The sequence below is a fragment of the Drosophila eugracilis genome, unplaced genomic scaffold, assembly GCF_018153835.1.
Source record: "Drosophila eugracilis isolate 14026-0451.02 unplaced genomic scaffold, ASM1815383v1 contig_1781, whole genome shotgun sequence".
Classification (NCBI taxonomy): domain Eukaryota; kingdom Metazoa; phylum Arthropoda; class Insecta; order Diptera; family Drosophilidae; genus Drosophila; species Drosophila eugracilis.
Window position 1 is genome coordinate 755,447 of NW_024572623.1, and position 25,202 is coordinate 780,648.

General features: G+C 40.5%; 7 protein-coding genes and 7 non-coding genes across 14 annotated transcripts; 9 read left to right on the plus strand and 5 right to left on the minus strand.

The window, feature by feature from the left end:
- Nucleotides 1-11,372: 11,372 nt before the first annotated feature.
- LOC108111361 (cecropin-C) lies at nt 11,373-11,797 on the minus strand. Its single transcript, XM_017220794.2, has 2 exons — nt 11,630-11,797; nt 11,373-11,557 (listed from the first exon to the last, which is right to left on the minus strand). Exons 1-2 carry the CDS (start codon nt 11,726-11,728, stop codon nt 11,465-11,467), a joined length of 192 nt encoding a protein of 63 aa, XP_017076283.2. The 5' UTR covers nt 11,729-11,797; the 3' UTR covers nt 11,373-11,464.
- A 2,966-nt stretch (nt 11,798-14,763) lies between these two features.
- LOC108111363 (cecropin-B) lies at nt 14,764-15,092 on the plus strand. Its single transcript, XM_017220796.2, has 2 exons — nt 14,764-14,906; nt 14,965-15,092. Exons 1-2 carry the CDS (start codon nt 14,808-14,810, stop codon nt 15,055-15,057), a joined length of 192 nt encoding a protein of 63 aa, XP_017076285.1. The 5' UTR covers nt 14,764-14,807; the 3' UTR covers nt 15,058-15,092.
- A 538-nt stretch (nt 15,093-15,630) lies between these two features.
- Nucleotides 15,631-16,023, minus strand: LOC108111362 (cecropin-2-like). Its single transcript, XM_017220795.2, has 2 exons — nt 15,878-16,023; nt 15,631-15,819 (listed from the first exon to the last, which is right to left on the minus strand). The coding sequence occupies exons 1-2, from the start codon at nt 15,974-15,976 to the stop codon at nt 15,727-15,729; spliced, it is 192 nt and encodes a 63-aa protein (XP_017076284.1). The 5' UTR covers nt 15,977-16,023; the 3' UTR covers nt 15,631-15,726.
- Nucleotides 16,024-17,004: 981 nt separating this feature from the next.
- On the minus strand, nt 17,005-17,401 carry LOC108111359 (cecropin-2-like). The gene is made up of 2 exons (XM_017220791.2): nt 17,248-17,401; nt 17,005-17,187 (listed from the first exon to the last, which is right to left on the minus strand). The coding sequence occupies exons 1-2, from the start codon at nt 17,344-17,346 to the stop codon at nt 17,095-17,097; spliced, it is 192 nt and encodes a 63-aa protein (XP_017076280.1). The 5' UTR covers nt 17,347-17,401; the 3' UTR covers nt 17,005-17,094.
- Nucleotides 17,402-18,423: 1,022 nt separating this feature from the next.
- On the minus strand, nt 18,424-18,813 carry LOC108111360 (cecropin-2). Its single transcript, XM_017220793.2, has 2 exons — nt 18,661-18,813; nt 18,424-18,600 (listed from the first exon to the last, which is right to left on the minus strand). The coding sequence occupies exons 1-2, from the start codon at nt 18,757-18,759 to the stop codon at nt 18,508-18,510; spliced, it is 192 nt and encodes a 63-aa protein (XP_017076282.1). The 5' UTR covers nt 18,760-18,813; the 3' UTR covers nt 18,424-18,507.
- Nucleotides 18,814-19,598: 785 nt separating this feature from the next.
- On the minus strand, nt 19,599-19,943 carry LOC108111358 (andropin-like). The gene is made up of 2 exons (XM_017220790.1): nt 19,808-19,943; nt 19,599-19,754 (listed from the first exon to the last, which is right to left on the minus strand). Exons 1-2 carry the CDS (start codon nt 19,901-19,903, stop codon nt 19,671-19,673), a joined length of 180 nt encoding a protein of 59 aa, XP_017076279.1. The 5' UTR covers nt 19,904-19,943; the 3' UTR covers nt 19,599-19,670.
- A 424-nt stretch (nt 19,944-20,367) lies between these two features.
- LOC108111355 (40S ribosomal protein S7) lies at nt 20,368-23,219 on the plus strand. Its single transcript, XM_017220788.2, has 4 exons — nt 20,368-20,466; nt 20,720-20,887; nt 20,945-21,277; nt 23,004-23,219. Exons 2-4 carry the CDS (start codon nt 20,720-20,722, stop codon nt 23,085-23,087), a joined length of 585 nt encoding a protein of 194 aa, XP_017076277.1. The 5' UTR covers nt 20,368-20,466; the 3' UTR covers nt 23,088-23,219.
- LOC121529727 lies at nt 21,480-21,621 on the plus strand. The gene has a single exon (XR_005993627.1). It is a non-coding gene; the product is annotated as a small nucleolar RNA psi18S-1377 (small nucleolar RNA).
- On the plus strand, nt 21,723-21,868 carry LOC121529725. The gene has a single exon (XR_005993625.1). It is a non-coding gene; the product is annotated as a small nucleolar RNA psi18S-1377 (small nucleolar RNA).
- Nucleotides 21,926-22,068, plus strand: LOC121529723. The gene has a single exon (XR_005993623.1). It is a non-coding gene; the product is annotated as a small nucleolar RNA psi18S-1377 (small nucleolar RNA).
- Nucleotides 22,097-22,235, plus strand: LOC121529724. Its single transcript, XR_005993624.1, has one exon. It is a non-coding gene; the product is annotated as a small nucleolar RNA psi18S-1377 (small nucleolar RNA).
- Nucleotides 22,268-22,408, plus strand: LOC121529726. The gene has a single exon (XR_005993626.1). It is a non-coding gene; the product is annotated as a small nucleolar RNA psi18S-1377 (small nucleolar RNA).
- Nucleotides 22,441-22,578, plus strand: LOC121529722. Its single transcript, XR_005993622.1, has one exon. It is a non-coding gene; the product is annotated as a small nucleolar RNA psi18S-1377 (small nucleolar RNA).
- On the plus strand, nt 22,616-22,755 carry LOC121529721. The gene has a single exon (XR_005993621.1). It is a non-coding gene; the product is annotated as a small nucleolar RNA psi18S-1377 (small nucleolar RNA).
- Nucleotides 23,220-25,202: the final 1,983 nt, after the last annotated feature.

Consider the following 25,202-nt stretch of genomic DNA (forward strand, 5'->3'; position numbering starts at 1 on the left):
AGTTGGCGGAATGTTGGGCCGTAGAAAAATGTCATTTCCTTGCGAAAGAGCTGCGGAAATGAGCGGCCAGCGGCTTGGGGGGAATATTACGGATTGTGGCACAAAACCATAAACAATCCCCGATTGAGTGGCCCGAAAAGTTTTGACACAACCAAATCAAGTGAAAGTCGCCGGCAATAAAAACTCCGGGGGTCTGGGTTAGTTTCTCGCACTCTCGATATTTATGGTTATTGAGCCAGTGACTGCGATAGCTGAGCCAACCTCCTCCTGCCGGCAATTACAGCAGCTTAATGACTCGGAGAATCCTTGGAATACGAGAATTGAAAGTTGCCAGGGCTACCCAAAGAGCTGGCCGAAATGGGCAGCCAAGGCGACCGGCGACGGATGTCATTCACAGCGCTTTTGAATATCCTGCTACGAGGTGTCCTGCGCGTAATTAGAATCCTGAGACGCGACGCATGCCGCTTTCTAGATTCCGGATAACAACACCACGGTGGTCGTGGCCTTACACTTGGAGAAAGGGTGCTACTCTAGGAATCAATACTATACAATGTACTCAGAAATGAGTTTCTCAATTTAAAATATTTTCCAAAGTGCATCTTAAGCTCAGGTCCTGCCTTTGATTGGCACTCGTCAGTGACCCGCGAGGTGGAATATCCTGCCCAAAAAGTGCACAAAGGAAGACGCCACAGGACACTGTCTGAAAGGCCGAGGCACAGCTCTCGAGCTTTATCAATATCCACACACCATGACGACCTCAAGGACTCAAGAACGTCCGCGGCTAATTGTAAATTCAGGATTCCTTTTCCTTCCTGCTGAAACTGCGACTGGGAAAATTTATTGCGTTCCCTTCTTCTTGATAATGACATAATATTTTACGCTTCGACAGAGAGAGAGAGAGGGGGGAATCCTTGAGTTTTTTATTTAAATTTTATTTGTGTGTGGCGTTGGCTACACATTTCCATTAATTTTAAGTGCTCACTTCGGGGGCACCCCTCCCCCGGGTCCATTGTTCAGCTGACTTTGTTGGACCTGGGAAAGCGGCAGGATCTGTATCTGTATCTGCATAATGTTATTGTTATTGACTTTTGCGCGCCGCTCAATCATAATCATAATCAATTGTTGGCCGGAGTCTTACCTGCTGGAATTCTTATCGCCAGCTGCCATTTGCATAATGGAAAAGTTTCCGTTGCTGTCAGAAGTGGACACACTTTTGTGGCAGCCACGCTGGCGATGATGCAATTGAATTTGGTACATGATAAATAAATTTTCTCCAAGGCGATGCACAGGGGGAAAAGTATGGTAGTTTATTATTCTAAAATGTCTCTCCAAAATGATTCCTTCTTTCTTCTACATATATTTGATATCCTTTAAAAAGAGAGCTTAGCTTTTCCTAAATGCAAATATCATGAACTAAAACTAAAGTAATCTCTTTCTCTGCAGTACTCAGTACCAAAACCATTCAATGAGAGTCCAGAAAACGGAAACTAAAAGGGGAACTGAAGATGTTTTGTCAGTGGCATCACGATAAGAGCGGCCAGAGATAAACCGCTTGAAAAATCAAAGATTTGCTCAACAAATAAAATTTGGCAACATGTTTACCGTTCGACTTAAGAGTCCGCAAGAGAAGTTCCTTTCAAAAAGTGGAGTGGATTGAGATTTAGATTGAGACAACTTTGGTGGCCACGTGAGCTGCAAGCGGAATCTTCAAAGGTAAGGCCAATAGGCAAACACATGGAATGAAATGCGCAAAATTGCGACCTTAATTTGCCAAAGTAAATACGGAAAATAAAAGAAACGCCGGCTGAAAGGATTTCCAAATCGAATTTCCAATTTTGGATGATGGAAACCGCCAAAGCGAATGGCGGGGGAACCCCTTTTTTCAGCCTCTTTCCTTGGTGAAATTTACATGCCATGGACACGCACTCGCTAAAACACACACATGCATATTATTTGCAAATTAGCCTGGATGCTGGAGGACCAAGGGGATGCGAAATTGGTTGGAGGAGGCGGAGGACTCAGCCTCTTCACATGCGAAATGGAACCAATAAAGCGTGAAGCACGCAGTCGTCGGTCGCCGGTCGCCGGTCGCCAAACACCAGCCACGGCTCAATGATCCTGATTGTTGTCCTGATTCATCTCGTCGTCCCAGCTCTATACGAGAGATCCTGCTCCTGGTCGCTGCTGCTGGTGCCGGTGCTGGTCCACGCCGGGATGTCATTTTGTCAAACGCATTTGAAAGCCGCTGGCCCGAGGGTGGGATGAAGGATATGTGAGGATGCCACGGGCTGACTGATATCGACTGCCCCTTTTGCCTCCCGCATTGTTTGCTTTAAAGTTTAGAATGCCCATTGATTTTTGGCATAGGGCATATTAGAACTTCTTGAAAATAGATTTACTTTTATATAGATACCTTCAGACCTTCAAAAATTTTTATTTTCTTTTGGTAATGTCGAAGCTATCGTAGTTACCAGTACTGAATGGCGTTCTAATTAATGGATATCTGCCCGTCTGGATTATGATATTACAAATTTCCATTTTTTTGTTTGTTGTCCTTTGCTGGTTTCTGCGGCAACCGCACGAACGTTTCATTAAAGGGTTTGCCCAAGGGGAATGGGGTACAGCGCGGTATGTGGAAAACTGACATTGGCCCTGTTTGTCATGTGTGGCACATGATTTGAGGCATTTCTGCTTCGATTGGCCTGAATGAGCTGCTCCAGTCCCGGTAAATTGGCAATGATGAAAGAAGAAAGCCAGTGCGCCATTTGCATGCCCCACCCCCTAGAGTTTTCACCCATGTAAGATGCTTTCAGCACAACTGTACCTTTCAGATTGATGGCCAAGGCCTTCATCTTGACTTTCGCTCACACGCTGACAAGCGGTCATAAAAATTATTAATGAATTATGTTAACAGAGGAATGAATAATCTCAATTTGGATCCAATAAAAAAACGAACATATCAAGTTACGGGGGATTGCAGCTGCCCCTTCGATCGCGTGTGGCACCCAAACAAATCATTAATCATCGAAATGTTGCAATTTCTGTGGTTAAAATTAATTTTGTAGCGGAGTACCGAGTGCCGCAGGACGAAGGACGAAAAGTAGGAAGTGCCTTAGCCTCGGGGAGCAAAACAACATTAAAAACTACTAAACAGGCGCAGACAGAATCCCACAATGGGGGTCCAAAGGGGCCGGAGTGCCCCTTGAGCCTGTGGCTGACACATGCGGAGCTTCGTTTTTTATTTTTTTTTATTATTTCGGGGTGCCACCAAGGGCTGCGAGACAGAAAAAAACTTTCACACATTGTTGTGAGGATGTGTAGCGAAAGCGCCGCGGGATATTTTTTGCACCCCGCCCACAAGACGGCGTGAAAACGCACACATTACGTAGGGCATGAGAAGGCTAAGGGTGCGGTTGAACTCGTACATTACAAAAAATTCGTATTTTGCGAGAAAACTCTTTTTTTGTTTCTTTTTCACTTAGTAAAGTAATCAAAACTCTCTCTCTTAGGAAGTTCCGAAGTCTAAAGAACGTGTCATAGGTAAATGTTAGATATTTCACAGCATACTTTTCGGCACCTTGAGAAATCTGTAGTTTCTGTTTTATTATTATTTATTTTGTTTGCACTAGTAAAATAACAATGTAATTAAAGTATATTTCTTAAACAGGTATTTAAGTATTTTCCATAAAAATATTACCCACTTTCTCCAAGTGTATAAACTCTTTGTTGTGCTGTAAAAAACGATTTGCGACGATTTGTGTCATGTGTGTGTGTCTGCAGTGCCGACGACGGAGTTCCCAAATCGAGGAAGGGATCGAAGGACGGGTTCCGTGTCATCGGCAATGGCATTGATACTTTGTCAGACGTGTAAATTACATGGCGCATTCCACATGCCAAATTCCGCGCTCTCCCATCCACCGATTTTCACATGCAAATTTTCCCAAAAATGCGGATGAAAAGCCCGCGACGACATCATCATCATTATTCAAAGGACTCGACGAGGCGTCAAGGAAATCCCAAAGGGTTTGCCAAACGGGACGCGTGTTCCGCAGCGGCAAACTACTTTAAATTTCAACCAATTTCAAATGACTTCTTGTCACACATGTGTGGATTACACGGAAGGGGGTGTGAATGGATGGATGGGGGGGCTGATAGGAATTGGGATTGCATCGTTAGTGCAAATCGCATCATCATCAGATCGGCGGAACCAAGTCGACGCTCGTCGCGTGTTTTGATTGATGTTGGACGCTTGTAAGTCCCCGAACCAATTCCAAATCCTGCCTCCAGAATCCCTCCTCCTGCTTCAGCCATGCGGTTTGACTTGGCAATCCCTTCCCTTCGAACACTTTGCATCCGCGTTCATATTTCGTAATTTTTCACAGGGAATCTCTTGCTTTTCCATTTGACGCGTTGATTTATGGATGAAAGCGGGGTGATGCGACGGGGTTAAGGCCCCTGACAGCTGTGACTTGTTTATAAGGGTTAAGCTGTTTCAATTTCACTCAGTTATTAGGTTAGATAAAGGCGGTAATGATAAGGTTGTGACAGGGCTGACATCATTCGGCTAACAAAAAATAATAAGCGAGAATAACCCTTTCGGGATATGAATCTGGAAAGTGAGAAGGCGGGTGTTTTCTTTTATATGAAAAAGAATACATTTAAAATTATATTTTTTGTTTATATAAAAGTGTAATCCCCCGAAGAAACTGTAAAGAATGTCCTTTCAACGTGGACAACTGTTTAACTTGTGTGCAATGAGCACGCAGTAGGAATAATGCCAGGAATTGCCCACTCATGCGAAAAAATTTGGCAGGACAAACCGCCGCGACCCGCTTGACCAGTCATTTGTCAAATTTGACAGTTGCCAGTGGACGGTTGGCAACTCTGGTCAGCGGGGAAGCTCAGTAATCCGGGCAGCTGGTCAACCTGTTTGAGGTTGCAAGCTCATGCGACAAATGTGCCACGCAGTAGACTTTAAATTCAATTCATTCACGCCAACACACGCACAATGACTTTCAATTAGACAGATGGAATGGGTGGAAAGGGGTTGGGAAAGCTAGGGGAAAACACTTTCTCCGGCTGGTCAAGTGGTCAACGGTCTGTTAATTGGCCAACACGGAGGCTGGAAGGGTTGAAGGTTGCCATGATGATGCTGGCAAACTTCAAAACGCATTTTACGCTCGTTAGGTCCTGTTAGAAGTTTTCAATTTAGAGGGGTTAGAAGGACTTTGCTGGTCATTGAGGGACTTGCTTTTGCCCCTGGGCTAATCAAAGTATTCATGAGCCATAAGCGGTACAGTAACACCCAAAAGTTACCAAGTATCTGTCAGATAAAGGAACTAAAAGTGTGACCCCACCTCAGCTTGAGTCATTCGATGCGAATCAGTGTTAACACGACGTGCAAATCAAATTTGCCTCAACTTGCCATTTTTCAAGCTGTCACTAGCACTCACGGCCAACATCCCGACCCTCCTCCTCGCTTTCCCAGCTCGCAAACTTCTCATGACGCAATGAAGATACGAACAAACATATTGACAGCTCGTTGCCATTTAGCGAAATGTTTAAATAAAAATTTGCATTCATTTAGCGGGAATGATTGCGCTGGCAAAAGGAAGTTATTCTTCTTGCAGTGCTGAAAACTTGGAGGGTTTATAGCTAGATGGATGATGGTGCGGGTATAAAATAGAAAGTCCTTGATATTGGTAGATTACATATCGAAAAAGTCAAGTATTTCAAGGGAGCTTTTGTACAAAATTGGCCTGTGGAGTGATTGGAAATCTAGCTTACTTTTCAATAGGTCATTCTATCTTTTGTAAATCAAAAATTTCTGAAAATTCCTAAACTATTAGTATCTCAGCTATTCTGATAACATTCTTGGCATCTCTGCTTAGCACCCCTGCAAAAAAGAAGCAAGCTGCCATTGGCGCCAATCAGCAACACGTCAAAAGTAAGGGGCCCTTGAAGACACTTACCAACTCCGTGGAACTCCGCGCAGCATATGTTCCAGTCAACTTCCTGTGCGAATTTTCAAAAATTGCAAATGTCGCGAGGACAACAATAGCGGGGAGGATGCGGATTCCGTGGGTGATGGGCGTTGATGTCATCAGCAACAGCATCAGCATCAGCATCAAAATTTAGACGTAGCGATTGTAAAAATTAATGATGTTTTGCTGCTAAATAGTTGGGCTGGGAACCAGGGCACATGTGTGACTGAGTGACTCCCTGGGAAAGAAAGGAAGAAAGGACTTTCCATATCCGTTTGCAATTTTTAAGCTCTGTGCAAAGTGTTTTTCTTGGCTTTAGCGAGGTTTTCCCTTTTCGGCGATGGCGCGTAAATTGACACGACTTTGCTTTCTTTTCCCCTATTTTCCTGTTTTTTTTTCGCCTCGTTATGTTAATGTCCTTTGGGCCGTGGAAAAAAGAGTTTTGATTAATGATGCCACTGGATGACGGAAAGCCGCCACAGCTGGCCCACCTATCCGTCGGAGTTGTTATTAAAAAATATTGTAAAGCCCAGTGGAAAACTCTCCACTTACATCCTGGATTTTCATATTTTTTTGAGGGGTAACTCCTGATCAGCAGAGCCTCAAGTTACGCTACTTTACTCTTTCAATATTTAATCAATGCTGAGAGCAAACAATCAGCCAACAACGATGGGAAACCGAACCTTAATCAAAAAATCAAACAATTGACATTCAATATGGTCTAATTTTTTACGCTGCCATTAAACAAATTATTGGGGAAGAGCCGGGGAAAAACACGAAACGAGTCCTGGCAGCCCATTTTCCCCAGAGGACCGCAACGACAACATATCAATAAACCAAACAACGGCCAGGACAAACAATGCCGAGTGGAGTGGCAAGGATGCCGAGGAAAACTGAGCCCTAGATTGGTAATTGAAAAATGCGAATGAAACTCTATATAGAGCACGGGCCGTCCTGTAGTTGGGGTCCATGCTGCTGAGCCAGACTGTACTGCGGTGAATGTCGGGGGTCAGACTGTACCTGCCACTGACAGGAGCACAAAAAGCAGCAATAATTGCGGAAAAATTTGGTGTAAAATGAGGCAGAATCGTAGGGAAAACTCAGATTTACTGCAAGATTCACGCATAATTAAGTGCACTCAAAAGGTGTCCGCACAAAACACTCTTTCTTTGAGGCACTGAGAGAAAATGTTGGTAAAATGCCTCAAAATATCTCACATATAACTCACATATATAAGAAGAAAAAACTACGAGATGAAAGGAAATAGATTTTAAGAACATTTTTCACATTTAAGATTAATCATAGTTAAAGTTTTTCTTATAAATTTTATAACTAATTATTTTAAGTGCACTTTCGAGCTGTAGAGAACCAGCGAAGGACCAGAAAATTCCTACCCGAACAGGACACAAGCTCACATTTACATAATGCCCTGCAGAGGGAAGAGGATTTATGTGTGGCACTTGAGTGCCGCAGATTAATTCAAATGAAATGCGTACAGAACTTAATCCTCCGGACCATTGTTGTCCTGGATGCCAGTCCGCTCCCCTCGAGGACTACTAATTTGGTGCAATAGCGACACCTAGGAATCGCTTTCTCTTCTAATCGCAAAAGTGTCAGCGACCAGGAGAACTTGATGTTTGCCTCATTTCCGCGTTTAATCACCCCTGGAAGAAGGGCCAGTGTCCTTGGGTCCTTTTGTTCCTTTTCGTGGGATTGGAGAAGGACCCAGATTCCGAGATGACAGAAATCAGAGCAAAACTAATTTCCCGTTAATGAGGGTCGCTCGCCCTGTTGCTTTTTCGTGCGCATTTTCCTGATTTTCTTTTTTTTTTCTTGCCCTGATTAAGAATTTTTCCCACTCACACACACACACACATGCGTCTCATTAATAATTTTTTCGCCACTCGCTGCCAGGATCGAGATTAATTTACGCCTCGAAAGGATCTGACGTGCGCCTGTCACCCGGAAATGTCTCTCTTTTGCGGCCCAGCGGCTTCTTTTATCTTTCGTAATAATGTTAGGATGTGGCTGGGGTTGGAGCTGGTCCTGCCGACCTCCTGATTCCTCATTTCGGGGGGAGGAGCTGCTGAGGCGTCAAATTGTTATTAATTGAAAGTCAAAAGTTTGGTGTGCGGTGCCAGTTTTAATTGGATTGTTCGCTTATCTCGCCGAGAATTAATTAATGGAAAATGAGCAACGGAAATCTGTTCAATATAATGTGGTTTTCTATATGGGGAAAGAAAGAATATGTAATGAAAAGTTCATAGGATTTAAAAAGGAATGATGGATTTTGTCACTTAAATTACTTTTATTAACAAAATGTCCCTAAATGGATGATACATGAGTAACAAATTGGCTTTATACTTTGAGATACTTCTGTCTTCTGCCATTTTGCAACCCTTTAACATGATTTTTATTACCAATGAGCTTGTAAAAGTTCATTAACTACAGCTGTAATTTCCCATTGCTGCTTTATGTCCATGTTAAATTACTCGTTTTTGTTTTATGACTTTATGTCTCTTCTGCGATTCAATCTGGAATCTCCCATATATATAGTAGCTTCAATTTTGTTGTATTTTTACCGCCCATCATTGGTATTTCTAATAAAAAGTGCTAAGCCCATGAGGTCATCCAGTGGTGACGCATTGAACTGTGGACACCTCCCCATTGTCATTCATATTCATATTTCTGAATGGAATTTTTGGGCACTGTGTCCTATCTACCAATCCTCACGCGATCTTATATGAAATCATCTGATCTGATCTCTTTGGGAGGCACTCGGCTGGAAGCTGACAACAATTGAATTGATTTTATTGCCCCGGGAAAGTTATGCGCTGACAGGACCTTGGCTCAATGCATGGGCATAATGTCTCGGGTTCAGGATACACACAATAAAAAATGCCTATTTCGTTTGTCCTGAAAAGGCACCCAAAAGCACGGCCATTGTTGCTAGTCTGTTTATTAAATTGTTGTCCCGAAAGGGGTGAGTTAGCCCGAATGAAGGAAGGGGTCAAAATCCGGTCCACCTTTGTTAATCGTCAAGCTGACAATAAATCTTGGCCCTGCCAAAAAATCCCCCCCCAGTTGCGTACGAGTATGAGATGTAATTCCCGACTTGACATTTTCCATGAACACTCAGATACCCTCAGCTCTCACATTTATTTTCGCCATAGACAAAGATTCGGATTGAAGAGCAAGGGTTCCGGGGCAAATATTTCATAAATTGAATTGTTTAGCATTGTTGTCGCCCGACGAGTGCGGCTCTTACTTCGAATTGCTCAACAAAACCAAATAAAATCCCATCCAATATGAGTACTCCGGGGCAGACATGTGTGCAGATATATGTACTTGGGTATCTATGTGATTTATAACGCGTTTAGAATGCCATCGGAGCAATGGGAATGGATTCGAAGCGACATCGAGTCTGGCAGAAGCTATGGTTTAATGGGGAAAAGTAACTAGCAAAGAGGAGGCAAGTATAGGATAGTTTTCCTACTGTTAAGCTTAAAGCTCTTATCTATAAACTATACTATTTTATATATATTATGAAAGTTTATTATACTTTTAAACATGTTATAGGTACTAACATCTTTCATCTTTTAAATTACAAATAAAAACTGGCTTAAAGAGTTGATTGTACTTCACAGGAAACAACCTTACATCGTTAGCTGTCTGGGAAATGCCATAAAATGGTATACCTCACACCGATTATGGCATTTTAAATATGATAAATTGTTGCCCAGAGCTCTCAAATGAAATTGTCAAGAAGAAAGTGAAACCGCATTAAAGATGCCTTACCAGGGAGGGGGATAAATCCTGCTTCTGACACTCGGATGGCCACCCAGTTAAAGCTCAAAAAGGCGAATTGAATTTAAATTTGCTGATTACGGCCGAGTAATGCGAATAATGGTTATATTGGGCCATAAAAGAAATTAACTTAAACATTATTCTTCGCTGAGCACTCAGCACTGAGCACCCACCCCATCTGCTTGGAAAATATTTTAAAACAACTTTCACCACCTTTGAACTTGGTGGGCAAATATTATTGATACATCGGCGGCTTCTCAATGGTTTGTAAACGATTTCTGGAGAGTTTTTCATAGCATCAGAAGGGGGATTTCAAGGGGGAGTCCTAGCAGGGGGCCACATACTACTTACTCGAACAGCTACAACGCATATTACAGTTTTTAGCAACAGATTCTCGAGTGCTGTTCGAGGGGCTTACGCATGATTTTCCGGGATTTGCTTTATGAAATTTTCAAAATTTTACAATCTGCGCAACGGGCGGGCCAACGGGAAGAGTCTCCTTTTTATTTTTTATGTAATTTCAAAATGATTATTACTGCGAGGGGGTGGCGGAAGGGAAATCAATGCATAAATTACAAAATACAGCCGGCAGACAAAAGCTGATCTTTATTGTTATTCAAATCATTTGGCAGCTGCCACGGCTCCATCATTTGAAGTTGGATTCCGATTTTCTGAGGCGCCTGGAACGATGATAATGATTGACTGGCAGACAATCCTGTTCTAATCTGTCAATAATTCAGACCATGTGCTCTGGCTTTTAGCGCTTTTCAGCCCGCGGCCTAGCAAGCTGTCGATTTCCCAGGCGAGTTGGCCTAATCCGATGGAGATGCCGTGTAATTAGGCCGCGGCTCACGGCGACATCCGGAAGTGTCTTTAAAATTGATTCGGATGCGGTTTTAAAATTGAACTTTAGGGGGTTTTATTGGAATGATTTTTGCAATAAAAAATATGTCAGAGAAGGTAGAGAATCTGATTTCAGCAGGGAAACACTTTACGCTTTGGTCTAAGTTCTCTTCTTGAACTTCTTCAAAACTCATTAATTTGAAATTACTTATTTTGGAAACACTCATGTGATGCCAGAGAGAACATTCCAATTTAATTACCCCCACTCTCAGCGTTTTCCTTTCGCGAAACTTGTGAATCATTTCCACAAGGAGCTCTGATAATTTAATGTAAACTTTGCGGTCACGTGGCACGACCTCCGCTCGTGTAAGTAAATCAAAGCAAATCACCAGCCGAACACACAAAATACAAAACGCTAAACACAACATGCAGCACACATCACATATGGGCCAAGGGCAACTCTCACCCATTTCAACCTTCAACCCACAACCCCGCCCCGAAAAAGGTTCACAAGTGTTTTGACATTTAAACGCGTTTTGTGCCCGAAATGACCACCAACAAGAGGTGGACCCGGAGCACAAGATTGATGGCCCAAGAGAGCCCTTACACTTGTGCCCTGATCCTGAGAATACCCCGGAAAACTGTGGGAACACAGGAAAACGGGGAACACACCCAGCCACCCTGGGAAAGTGTAGTTAACCTCTCGTTAGGCCTAAGTTACCCATATGCAGATGGAAATTACGGGGATGTAAGCTAGTTTATTACTATGTGATTGCAAATAAATAAGTGTTTATAATTAAGCAGGTTATCCTGGGAGAAGCACTGAGTGCTCATCCTCTGGCGGTGGCTGCCACATTGGCTGCTTGTTGCGCAATTCCCAGGCCTTGAATGGTGGCGTCCCGCGTGTGCTGGCCAATGCGTTCCTGCATTAGGGAATGTCATATAAATTATTGGTATAAAAATTCCAATCTATAATATTTTAAGCATTTTCTTACAATTTTCTTGCCAAGTTTCTTCAGCCAACCTGCTTCGGATTTCCCAAAGCTGATGGCCAGGATGAGGGCTACGAAAACAAAGATCTTGTTGAAGTTCATAGTGGAAAGGCTGGATTTAAATCCTTGACTATAAGAAAGCTAAAGATCTGCTGATATAGCTGTTGCTGTGGGAGCTGAGCGACTGATGACTGGACTTCGGCTATAGGCGGCTTTTATAGGAGAGACAGCGAAGCTGATTAGCTGATGATGGGGGATTTTTCGCTGTGAAAAGAAAAAGAGCAGTAAAGACGCGACTGCAGTGGATCCCCCTTTTTATGGGAGAAAGAATGTCTCCTACAATCTGTTTGCCCAGCTGATATAGAGAGCTTAGCCTGACAGAAATATAGATTAGACTTTATATTACAGATGATCCATCATTACCTACTTCTAAGTGCTCTGCTGTTAAAATTAACATTTTTATCATTTTTTTGTATTTCCTAACTAATACTAAACTTAATCTCCTTTAACTTAACCTTCTAGGCAGCTTGGAAAATGTAAATTGGGAAATCGAAACGCTGGATTAATAAACCATAAACACACTCACGCAACTGTACTTGATTCTGAAGAGGGGGATGGCCCGGGTTTTAGGCCTTCACTGACATTGGCACATAATAACAACCACCACGAAAATGTAACTTTAATTTCAACCATAAAAAACCAACAACGAGGGGCAGACAATAGACTCGCAGCAAAGACAACAAATGAATTAAATCAGCAAGGGAGGCAAAACACACACACACACAGTCTGGGGTGGGGATATATCTATGCGGCTATATCCGTGGATTTCATGGGGTGGAGAGGTGACTAGGAATAGAGCAGCTAGGAGAGGAAGCTCCGAGGATGATGGGCGCCCTGTCAGGATATGCCACTAATTTCCTTAACAAGTAAAAACGCTTTATCCATCTTGGGCCTTGACTCCGCTTCTGCTTCCTTTTGCAACTCGATGTTGCTCCTTTCCGGTTCCTTGGCCTCTGCGAAATGTAAATAAAATCGCTCGAATTAACCGCTGAGTGACAGCTACAAGTGGCAGACGGAGACACAAAAGGAGGGAGCGAGTCCTGTGTCATAACCGCCAGGACTCGTCTTCATTCACATTCTCATCCTCCGAATCATCCAGTTGGTAGAGCCCACAGCAGCGTAAGTAAGTCAGTAAATGCCGTAACTGGTTCTAAAGGATGGCTCAACTACTCAGACCGAAGAGAGGTATTCAGATGACAAAAGACTTAAATGATATTAAGGTGAAGAAAAAGGTTAGGAGAGGAGTTTCCAGTAGCTTTTAGTAAAGCAAATAGTTAGAGAGGGGTAATCGATCTAGTAATACCCTCTTTTCTAGTTTTGAATTCCTGGATTTACAAATCGGAATACCCAGAATGACTCAGGGAGGTCGTCTCTGACCTTCTAAAGCGGCATTCCCGGAATCTAGATGGGCAAAGATTATCAGTCCACCTGGAGACAATGGCTATGTCAATGTTTGAGCATCTTGGCCTTGCCTTTCCGATAGGGAAATAATCAGCAGATGCCGCCGGGGGAACTTTTTCCCTGGGATTCACATGGATGAAGGCAGAGGAACCTAAATTGATAAACGCGAGGCGCTGATAAAGAAAGCAGCAACAAAACAAAGAGGCAGCAAGCTCAATTACAGGTGTGCCCCTTGCACTGAGCTTGATCAATCACTTGAATCATTTTACTAAAGAGTCATCAAGAATCGGATCTACTTGGGTGTGGGTTCCCATTGAGCTGTGAGCGCTGTCTGTGCTTTTTGTGGGCAGAGAAATCACACGCGAGGAATTCCATTCATAAAACTCATTCGTAGTAAATGTTACCCTGTACTTAGGGTATTTACTCTGGGTATATTTCATTACAAATAACATCTTTTGTAAATGTAATTTATAATCTAATCAATATACTAAAGATCCAACAAGGGACTTTCCTTTAAGAAGACATTCTTCTAGTAGTCATCCGGTTTCTTGGACTCTCCAGCACCTGTTGCCTAACATTCTATCAAGTCATTAATTACGTCTAGTTCGGGTTATAGTGTATGTGTCAGTAAAGCGTTTTAACTTGACTTTAGGATCGTTCAACCCATTGAGTAATCGTCTCCAGATGTTTTGCTTTTTTCTATGTTCTCTGCTGAGGGGAAGCCAATCAAACGTGTTTGCTGAGTAATCCATTTCGCCTGCCGCTCGGATGTTTGGCGTTAATTCCCGTACTTTTTCTTTGCCACTGTTTTTTGTTTTTATTCCATTTGTTTGTGACCACAATTAATGGAATTTATTATGTTTTGGGTAGGCAATGAAGGGGGGAATATATGTTATGGATTGTGGTAGAGCGAATTTGGGAAGATATGTTGATTGAGGGGATTTCTTGTGATCAGGAAATAGCATAGTTTCCAAAGTTGCTATGCCGAGTGAATATCAAAAGTTTAGGGAAAATATTTAACATTACATTAAATAAATTTTACTAGAAATTAGTAAGTGAAATTCTTTCAAAATTTGGTACTCTAAGGCATGTCTTATGCTTTTGTAAAATTATTTGTTTGGATTTTTAAAAATAGCAAGTTATTGACCCTACTTATTAATATACTCGTATTTGTTGCAATCTGAAATGGACTGTGATGATAATACTTATTATAGTAAATGAAATATAGACCGCATCGAGTGATGCTGATAAGGTAACGAATGGGATTTTTTCCGGGCAAAGTAGAGTAATAGAAATGACAGTCTTGTCTTTAAGGAATACAGAAGTACTTTACCTTCATAGAGAGTCAAAATATTCTCAACTTAAAAAATATATAATATATATACAAAGTTAATAATCAAACAATATAAATATAAGAATAATAATTGTATTAAATATTGTTAAATAAAAAATGTAATCAAGTCTTCTCATTGTTGAGTTAGTCACAATGCAAATCAGTTCATAATCGATCACTGATTCTTGAATACCTCTTCAGGGAGTTCGGATCGGAATCCCTCTGTTGAACTCTTGTCTTAGTAAAAAATCCCCGGCTGTGCAGCATCTGCATCTGTTGGAATAGGTATATAAGCTCAATCTCCCTCAAGCCAGTCATCAGTCTCTCAGTTCTTACTGCAACAGCATCAGCTTTCTGTCAGTCCATTGACAAACCAGACATCTCGTCATGAACTTCAACAAGATCTTCGTCTTCGTGGCCCTCATCCTGGCCATCAGCTTGGGAAGTTCGGAGGCTGGCTGGCTCAGAAAGCTGGGAAAGAAAATTGTAAGAAATCTTCTGATGAATTTAGTTTCTATATTTTAATGAATTTATTTTTTAATAGGAACGCATTGGCCAACATACTAGGGATGCCACCATTCAGGTTATCGGCGTGGCTCAACAAGCAGCCAATGTGGCAGCCACCTTTCGGGGTTAAAAAAGCATCTTGAAAATACATAACCCGCCACTTAGACTGCCTGCTAATCTTATTTATTTTATTGTATATTTTGTATTATGTAAACATTCGTAATAATGAAAAAACAAAAATTTAACAAAATTAAATGAAAATCAACATAAATTTATTTTAAATTGAAATTTTATTGATAACATTTTTAAAAGACGCTTTTATTCCTGACCTATGAGTGTTCTATTCAGGCAGTTTTGGCTGATCATTGAGGGCTTATCACGATTGAAACACGCGACGACATTCTATAATTAACTCACAAAAATCTGGGTATTTCCTGGCCAGTGACTATTCTTATCATTTCCTATAAATACATTTAATCATTTCTTGTAGAAATCATTTAAATTTATTTTTTAATCCTTATGCCGTTTGGAATATTCTTTATAGAAACGAAAATATATTTAATGTACTTGAAGTAAGTAATATTAATAATAATACGTAATTTATTTTTCATGCTATGTGTAAGAATGAATGCAACTGCAAAACCTTTCGTTTTTTAAACAATCTGAGAAATTTACCCATTGCCATTAGCCCATAGAACGATTTCAGTTTTTCTTCATGGATATTTTATTAGCTTAAGTCTGTCATTTTATATTAAAATAAATAAATATGTTCATAGTAAAAGCACAGTGTATGTCCAGTTTATCCTCTAGCGGTGGCAGCAACATTGGCGGCCTGTTGAGCGATTCCCAGTCCCTGGATCGTGGCATCCCTAGTGTGCTGGCCAACGCGTTCCTGTGGAGGAGAATCAACATAAGTCTTAAATCAAATAATTTAAGGATAAAGGACTTACAATCTTCTTGCCAATTTTCTTAAGCCAACCTGCTTCGGATTGCCCAAAGCTGATGGCCAGGATGAGGGCCACGAAGACGAAGATCTTGTAGAAGTTCATGTTATTTGAGTTTAAGGAAAGTAGCAGATGTAGCTATAGCTGTTGCAGTGGAAACTGATTGACTGATGATCAGACTAGGAACGGCCTGCGTTTTTATAGGGAAATCAGTTTGAAAGGTGATTCCTGATAAGAGCTGAAAGGGGGTTATCAATGCGAAAAAAGTACCTAAAAGGAATCCAATTGGAATTGAATTTGGGGATCAACATCAGATTTGGGGATTTTTATTTCTCCTTGGCGGATTATTTTTTAAATAACTAAACTTAAATTTTTTAGATTTAGAATTAGCATTAAATGTTTGTGCAAGTCTTGTTTAAAAGACTGCTTAGATATATTTTTATTTAAAACACATTTAACAGCATAACAAAAAGCGATCTTCTCTAGGAACTTGAATTAAAAATAATCATTTTTGTCCTCGGGCGGTAGCTGCCACATCAGCAGCTTTTTGGCCAACCTCAATGACCTCCAGGGCGGCGTTTTTGATATAATGGAAAGTGTTTTCCTGTAACGAGAGTCTTAGTAATGATTTCATGCATTCATATTTATATTAGGAGGTTAAAAACTTACACCACCCTCCTTAATTTTCTGAAATATATTAGCCTCAGATTGGCCCAAACTTATAGCCAGAATGAAGGCAACGAAAAGCAATAAATTAATGAAATTCATTTTTGGTTTATTACACTGTTCGTCTAATGAAAGATGCTGAAACTATTTCGGTAAGCGACTAAGTGAAGAGATTAACAGACAGGGCTTTTATAGGCGATCAGAAGGAATCAAAAAGAAGCCACTGATAAGACGTAATTCTGGGTTTTCCCAAAATTCATAATCATAATTGTTTTGGGGAGATGTCGCGTTCTTTCTAAATGCCTATTTATATTTGTCAGAGAGATGTTCCAGCGCCAATTTATGCTGACAAGAATGATAAGGAAATGCTAGTTTTCATGAGCACAAAGTCGAACAAATTTGTTAAAATGCAGCATTTAAAATAGGCCACCAATACTTAAGTAAGGTATTAACAGAAAAGACAAGGATTTACATTTTCAAATATTTTATTTGCTTAGCAGAGTAGAATAAATAAGACTTTATGTAAATGGTAATCAGTTTATAGCTTATTATGACCGTTAACCACGGGCAGTTGCTGCCACATTCGCAGCTTGTTGAGCAATTCCCAGTCCTTGGATGGTGGCATCTCGAGTGTGCTGGCCAACACGCTCCTATTAATAAAAGTTTAAATTTAGTTTCCAAGTTAAATTTTAACAGAGCGCAGTACTTACAATCTTCTTTCCAATTTTCTTCAGCCAGCCAGCCTCCGATTGTCCTATGCTGATGGCCAGGATGAGGGCCACGAAGACGAAGATCTTGTAGAAGTTCATGGTGTTATTCCTTGATTTGAAAAAAAGCGAAGTACTTTTTGATGTTACTGTTGCAGTAAGAACTGAACGACTGATGATTGCACCAGGAACGCCGAGAGCTTTTATAGGCGAACCAATGTAAAATTCGCTGCCTGATAAGGCATAAGTGGGGATTTTTATTGCGGAAAAAGTACACAAGGGAATCCAATCCGATCGGAATCACTCTGAGCTACAGAAATGCAGACTCAAAATCTGATTCGGGGGTTTTTATAATTTGGATTGACATGGCTTGGCTTAAATAGGGATTTACCTTACCAAAGGTGTCGGCCAAAATATTTTATATAAAAAGAAGCATAGTGTAAAATATAAAGAAGGGTTATTTGGGGGTTTTTTATATAACCTTTTTAGGAATATATTCTATGTGTAAGTAAATAAGCGAAGAGAATATTTTTAAATTCAATTTTTATTAATTTATTAAATATTAGTTGCACTTAAAAAAATGTTAAGCTTTGTTTCCTAACCTCTGGCAGTAATGGCAACATTTGCGGCTTTCGCGCCGACTTCAGCAACTTGAAGAGTGGCGTTCAGAGCGTAGCGACCAACATCCTTCTGTGGATTGAAATCTGAGTAAACTCCACAGAAGTCTTTTAAGGGGGTACAAACATACCATATTTTGGCCAAAATTTCCGAGCCAACCAGCATCCGAAGGTCCCCAGTTTAGGGCCACAATGAGTATAACAAAAACAAAGATATATCTGCAGCTCATATTTGTTTCTTCTTGTAAGACAAATCAGTTAATGCTTTCTTACTTCTTACTAAGCGACTAAAGTGTACAATAAAGAGGGAAGTCCTTTTATAGGCGACATCAGCATACAGAGATAAGACTTAAGAGGGAAAATCTCACAAGAACAGGAGAGAGGAGAGGTCACAAACTGAGCAGAATCCATGTTTAGGGTGTCAAACAAAGCTGATAAGGTTTAAAAGAAGATTGAAATTTTCAAACACACAATATGTAAATATGTTTTGATTTTATTTTTTATTTTAAGATAGTATTTTATATTCGGATATTATTCCTTTTTGTATAAAGACGAATTATTCATTTTCTGATATTTTATTTACTTAAGATTATAAAATAAATAAGACTTTTTGTATACAATAATCAGTGATAGGTAATCATGGTCATCAGCCTCGTGCAGTGGCTGCCACATTCGCTGCTTGTTGAGCGATGCCCAGGCCCTGGATTGTGGCATCTCGAGTGTGTTGGCCAACGCGCTCCTATTAGGAAAGTTTTAGATTTAGTTTTTACGTTAAAATATTACTAGATTAATTACTTACAATTTTCTTTCCAATTTTCTTCAGCCAGCCAGCTTCCGATTGTCCAATGCTTATGGCCAGAATGAGGGCAACGAAGACGAAGACCTTGTAGAAGTTCATGGTGAGATTTAGTGGATTCTTTGTGGAATAAAATGTGAAGGTGTTGATATTGCAGTGAGCTCTGAGCGAGTAATGATTGAGATAGACAGGGCAAGAGCTTTTATAGGCAAACGAAACACATTGACAGATAAGGCTGGCACGGGGATTTTTTAAAGAAAAAGTACCCCACAGGGAACCAATCCGTTTCGAATCAGTATAGACATCTGGAGGTACGATGGGGGATTTATTACTAGCATCCAACATTTTCGAAATATATAATCCCCCAAATCTGACTTTTTTTGGATGAGTAATGTTGGAAATGTAAGTACGCTTCCTGCTCACTTTTTATTTTTCAAATAATAGAAGAAATTATTAGAAAATTCAAACCATTGAACCAATAAAACTATTAAGGCAACGGCTTTAAGTTTATTAAACTATTTATTTCATTGTATTAATCAAAATAATATACTCATGGAGTAGTGGTATTTAAAACAAAACACTTAACACATTTACCCATAACTCAAATGCCAGAAAATGATTATTAATTTAAAATATTTCCTAAGCACGTACGAAGTTTAAGGTATACATAATTGAACGTACACGTGGAAATATAAATTTAAAGATATAAATGCCTTCAAAATATAATTTACAACGAAATTGAATAGTTTCCTAAGCCATTTTTAAAGGTTTAACAGTTTAGCTTTTGCATTTAAGGTAAACAAAAGTATTTTCTACATATGACGGCCTTGGACTTCTTTTTTCGAAATCTCAATGAAATAACTACTATTTTGTCTTAATAAGGAAATGTTTAGTTGAACATTGGCCCCTTAAGGATAAGGAATTCTTCAAAATAAACAAAGTTTTTTAAATGTTGGATAATTTATTTTCGTTGAACAATTTATTGACAATTTAAAAATTAGAGCAATAGAGCTTTAGGAGGAACTACCGCTAAACATATCTTCAATGGGCTTGACCAGTTTGATGCCGCCCTGCGCGAGTTTATGGGCTCCTTGTTCCTGTAAGCAAATTTGTTAGTTTGAGAACAAAATATGTAAGTTAAACAAATTACGAGTTGGTCTAAAAATTTAATAATGTGGCCCTCCGACTGTCCAAAGCTGATGGCCAAAATTAGGGCGATGACGGCGAAGATTGAAAAGAAATTCATTTTAAATTTTTTCGATTTTAACAGAATTGTGAAACTGATGACTTTTTCCGAAAAAGCATCGGTTTTTATAGGCATTTCCACCATCCTAGAAACGTTGCCAATAATATTTAAGCTTGATAAATATTAATGAAGAAACTTTTAAATAAGAATTTCGTGACTTAACATCTTACTCCACCCATAAACAATTTATTCATGAGCATATTTCTTTCTAGGAAGCTGTTTATAAAAATTAAACAAACAAAATTTAATTTTATTAAACGAGCGCGCATCTTTTTTATAGTCGTCACTACCTGTCGGCAAATGGAGCCATCTTTCGGCCATTTAGCACAAGCAAAGTGCAGACACACACCACCGAAGCAGAGACTCAAACCGACCAAGAACTATCGAAATATACATTGCGCGGTACTCATCGATGACATCGAATACGGCACAAGGCTGCCATATTGATGGAAACATCGATTATCCACTGTCAGCGCATCACTAGCAGTATCGATACTATCGGCATTGCTTTTCCCAGCTCTAGCGTAGCCCGACTTCCTTTCCTGTCAAAATAGTCGACAAAGGTGGTACTTCTTTTTCTTCATCGGCCGAAAATGGCCGAAATCCGCGCCAACCACAACGCAGTGCAGCAAAATAATGAAACAAATGGCCGCACTGAAGATGACACGTGGTCGTTTTCCGTACAAACCAGTGAAATGCCGCCGAAATAACGTCGATTGCCGGCGATTTGTGATTGCACTGCGTTGTGAGGGAGCGGTTTTCCCGTGCGATTTGTGATTTTAACTTACTCAAAACATTCAATCCCGGCGATTGCAGATGGCTATCGGCTCTAAGATTATCAAGCCCGGCGGCGCGGATCCCGATGCATTCGAGAAGTCCATTGCCCAGGCGTTGGTGGAACTCGAGGCCAACAGCGACCTGAAGCCCTTCCTGCGCGATCTGCACATCACCCGTGCCCGCGAGATCGAGTTCGGCAGCAAGAAGGTATAACCAATAAAATAATAATGGCCAGCAGTGGAATTACCAACCTTCTCCCCACAGGCCGTCATCATCTACGTGCCCATTCCACAGCAGAAGGTGTTCCAGAAGATCCAGATCATCCTGGTCCGCGAGCTGGAGAAGAAGTTCTCTGGCAAGCACGTCGTCGTGATTGGCGAGCGCAAAATCCTGCCCAAGCCCACGCGCAAGGCCCGTAATCCCCTCAAGCAGAAGCGTCCCCGCTCCAGGACTCTGACCGCTGTGTACGACGCCATCCTTGAGGATCTGGTCTTCCCCGCAGAGATTGTGGGCAAGCGCATCCGCGTCAAGCTGGACGGCTCCCAGTTGGTTAAGGTGCACTTGGACAAGAACCAGCAGACCACCATCGAACACAAAGTAAGCATTAAACCCCTCTATACGAAGAGTGCATCGTGTGTTTCGTAATGCGTACCCTCGATATTTGAGCTTCCTTCGCCATGGAGCCCAATCTTCGCCAGGGTACGCAGAGCAGCCAAGGCCAATTACTCGTTATTGTAGGCATTAGAAGCCATTGCGGTCCTGCATCTCCAAATATTGGTCACACTTCTAGTCTGAAACTTCGTTCTTATGTTGTTCGCCGGTTGTTACCCTAAACCAGTGATTGTCAAGAAGAACGTAAAGTAAAAACCAGGCAGCTATTCACTCCATAATGTTGAGCCGTCATTCCAGGGCTTCTGCATTACTAAATGTATGCCACATTCTGAAATATCCAATTCAGTATTCGAAATAGTATTTAAAAGAAAGTTCAGATATCTAACTTGAGATAAAAACAAAAATATTTTATTCTGAGGGATTTTCTCTACCGTTTTTATGTTATTTGCTGGAAGTTATGTCAAAAGCCAGTGATTGTCAAATAGAACGTAGACTATAAACCAGGCAGCTAATCACTCCATAATGTTTATCCTTTTATATTCAGGGATTCTGCATTACTAAATAGTTGCTACATGCAAAACTGTTAAAAGATTTGCTTAGAAAAGGAACCTTAGGTATTTGGAAATTTGTAAATCGTTTTTAACTATTCGCTGGTCAATTTACCTAAAATCAGTGATTGTCGAGTAAAACGAAGACTAAGCTAGGCAGCTAATCACTCCATAATGTTTATCCTACTTAAGCAAGGGATTCTGCATTACTATAGGCTTGTCACATGCAGATATCTGAACGTTACTGGTCTTCATACCGTTTTTGTGTTATTTGCTGGATGCTTTAATAATCCAGTGATTGTCAAACAGAACGCATATCAAAGGCAACTAATCACTCCATAATGATGGGTCTAATAAAACCAGGACCACCTCATTACTAAATATTTGCTACAGTTTAGAATATATTTAAGCACACTTATCTTGAACACCGTTCTTGTGTTAACTGCTAAGCGATTCCTCCAGCTCAGCGATCGTCAAACAGAACGCACATCAAAAGGCAACTAATCACTCCATAATGATGGGTCTTATAAAACCAGGACCACCTCATTACTAAATATTTGCTACAGTTTAGAATATATTTAAGCACACTTGTCTTGAACACCGTTCTTGTGTTAACTGCTAAGCGATTCCTCCAGCTCAGCGATCGTCAAACAGAACGCACATCAAAGGCAGCTAATCACTCCACAATGTTGAGCCGGCTTACTAGGTCTTCAGCATTACTAAATGCGCGCCACATTTTTAACAATGCCTATCCTTTATTACACAGATTTTGGTAACGTTCTTGTGTTATTTGCTGGATGTTTTGAAGTCCAGCGATTGTCAGACAGAACGGAAACTAAAATGCTAACTAATCACTCCATGATAATGCGTCTAAATTAGCCAGGACTGCTTTATTACTAAGTGTTAGCAACACCATTAATCTATATTTTATTTATTTGAAAAACACACGATGAACTTATAGAGCCGCCTATTTGCCTCCCAAGCGCCGTTTAGTTTCCTGGTGCCTTGGGACTTCCTATATAAGCGGAAAATTAATCCAGCTTTTCGTACGATATCTTCGCTGCAGTTTTCCTGCTGCAGTGGAGGTCACGGCAGCTGTACACTTTTGTATTCCTAATAATATTGAGAACCTTTTACTAATAAATGTTTTTTTTCCGCTTCAGGTCGACACCTTCACCTCGGTCTACAAGAAGCTGACTGGTCGCGATGTCACCTTCGAATTCCCCGACAACTACCTGAATGTCTAGAGCGGGTTCTCGTTACAAAGTGGCACTGGTTCGATGGTTCATCTGGGAAAACACCGATATTCTGTCGTGCAGAAGATGAATTTTTTACATGAGCTAGAGAACGTGAATAAAAATTAAACAATTTAAAACTAAGCACCTTCCAATTAAGCCAACTCTCTGTGTTATCCTGTAATTCACTCTAGGGGAGGTACGCTTGGATTCTACATGTGTTTGATTTGCAATCCTTTGGAACGGCGCTATCCTGCTGGGGTGTTTTTCATGTGTTGATTAAGGGCAGCCATAAAAGGGGTCATTACATGAAAGAATAGATCTCTGCATCATTCTTTTTATGTCTGCTTAACTGCTTAATTAAAAGGTTGACGCATGTTCTTTATAATAGATTCAAATTGTATATTCCTTCGAAATTGTCGCACGTGTGCCAAAAGGCCTGTGCCTGCCCTGTAATTATTTGATTACACGCATTACGCTTTCAAATAACCACATGTGTTTCGGGGCTAGCGATTTGAAATGGTGTGGGCTTTCTTAAGAACGAAGAGCTTTTTTAACACAGAGCACCCTGTGAAAAGCTTTATTACCGCCATATTCGAAATCATAAATTTTTGGTGATTTATTATTTCGCTTGCAAGTTGTTTATTAACTAAATTTAAGATTTCTAAAATAATTTTAATATAAGTTTAATACAATATTGAGGCATATGGATAAAATCCTTTTCAAAATGCAAGTAAATCCTTGTCATGTTTGTTTAAATTTTTAGCTTTATAAAAAATAGTTTTAAGACTAAAATAGTATCCATTTGGATTAAGCGGCAATAGTATAATTATAGAACTTAATACCATTTTAGTAAGTGTTCCTTTTTGTATTATTTTTGTTCGATAATTGGTATTATCATGAAATCAGTAAGCATTGCATTGTCCACAAACCTAATCAAGTCCTGTAGAAACCTTTGTTTAGCCACAATGGTCTTGGTTTATTTATGGAACTATTGCATTCCAGACCCATTTAAGCTGTCCAAGTCGATTGATTGCAGTTTTGAAATTCAATTAGAAGCAACCGCAAAATCACGCAATTCAACAATTCCGAAATGTTACACGAGCTTGTGGGCAAACAAAGGAACCACAACCGCCGATATTAAGGGCTGGGGGCCAAAGTCACAGGACTGACAGGACATGAACATGAAAATGAACACGAATGGCTTTAAGTTGGGGAGTAGGGAAAATAGTTTTGGCCCCAACAAGAGTTCGAGTAAAACTTTCGATTTCCAACAAATTGTTGATGATATGTCTGTTGTTTTTTCCCTCAGTTGTGCCCTGGGAATTCCCTGTGGGTTGTGGTGTTACAAGGGGGCGTGTCGTTTGGGCGAGACAGGTGGTTTGATGACAAGTTGGTGGGATTTTTGGGGGGCAGTGGCTCGCCGGCTATCGGCGATTCTATCTAAATGACCCCGCCGGGTCATCTATTATTGATGGTGCCTAATTGTGCGCCATTCTAGACGAACAGTTATCATTATGGGTGGTACTTTGCAGATGGTGTGGGTGGTGCGTTCGTCCTTGGGCCTTGGCTAATGCGTAATTGCGTCTTGAGGAACTCCATTCCACACCCTAATTAAAACGCTGCCCACACACTTGTCAGTGGATTGAGGGCACTTTGTATGTAGATTTTATTTGACATGTTCTTGGCGGAAAATGTTTATGACAGTCGCAGTTCGGTTCCCACCACATCCTGTTGCTGCGATTGGGACTGTTGGACCCCACGCAGGACTTCCAGGCTGTCCTTTTGACAAATTATTATGTCATTCCCAGCCGCTGACGATGTCGACGTCTTTCTGAGTCACGCCGCGACTCCCAACTCATGAGTTTCGTCCACAAATATCCGAATACCACAATCTGCTATGAGCAAACGTTTTTTAAGATTAAATTATTATTCATTTCAGCATGGGTTTTTCGAATTAAATGATTTAAAAAATTATAAATTTATGATTGCAAATTTAAGTGCTGATGTTAATGTCGGAATGAATAGGTTCTGAGAAATTAGCCTTTTATTTATATTATTTTTATTTTTTAATGTCAGGGCAGTAAGTTGAGAGGTTTGCACCTAATACTTCATGATTATGTACCA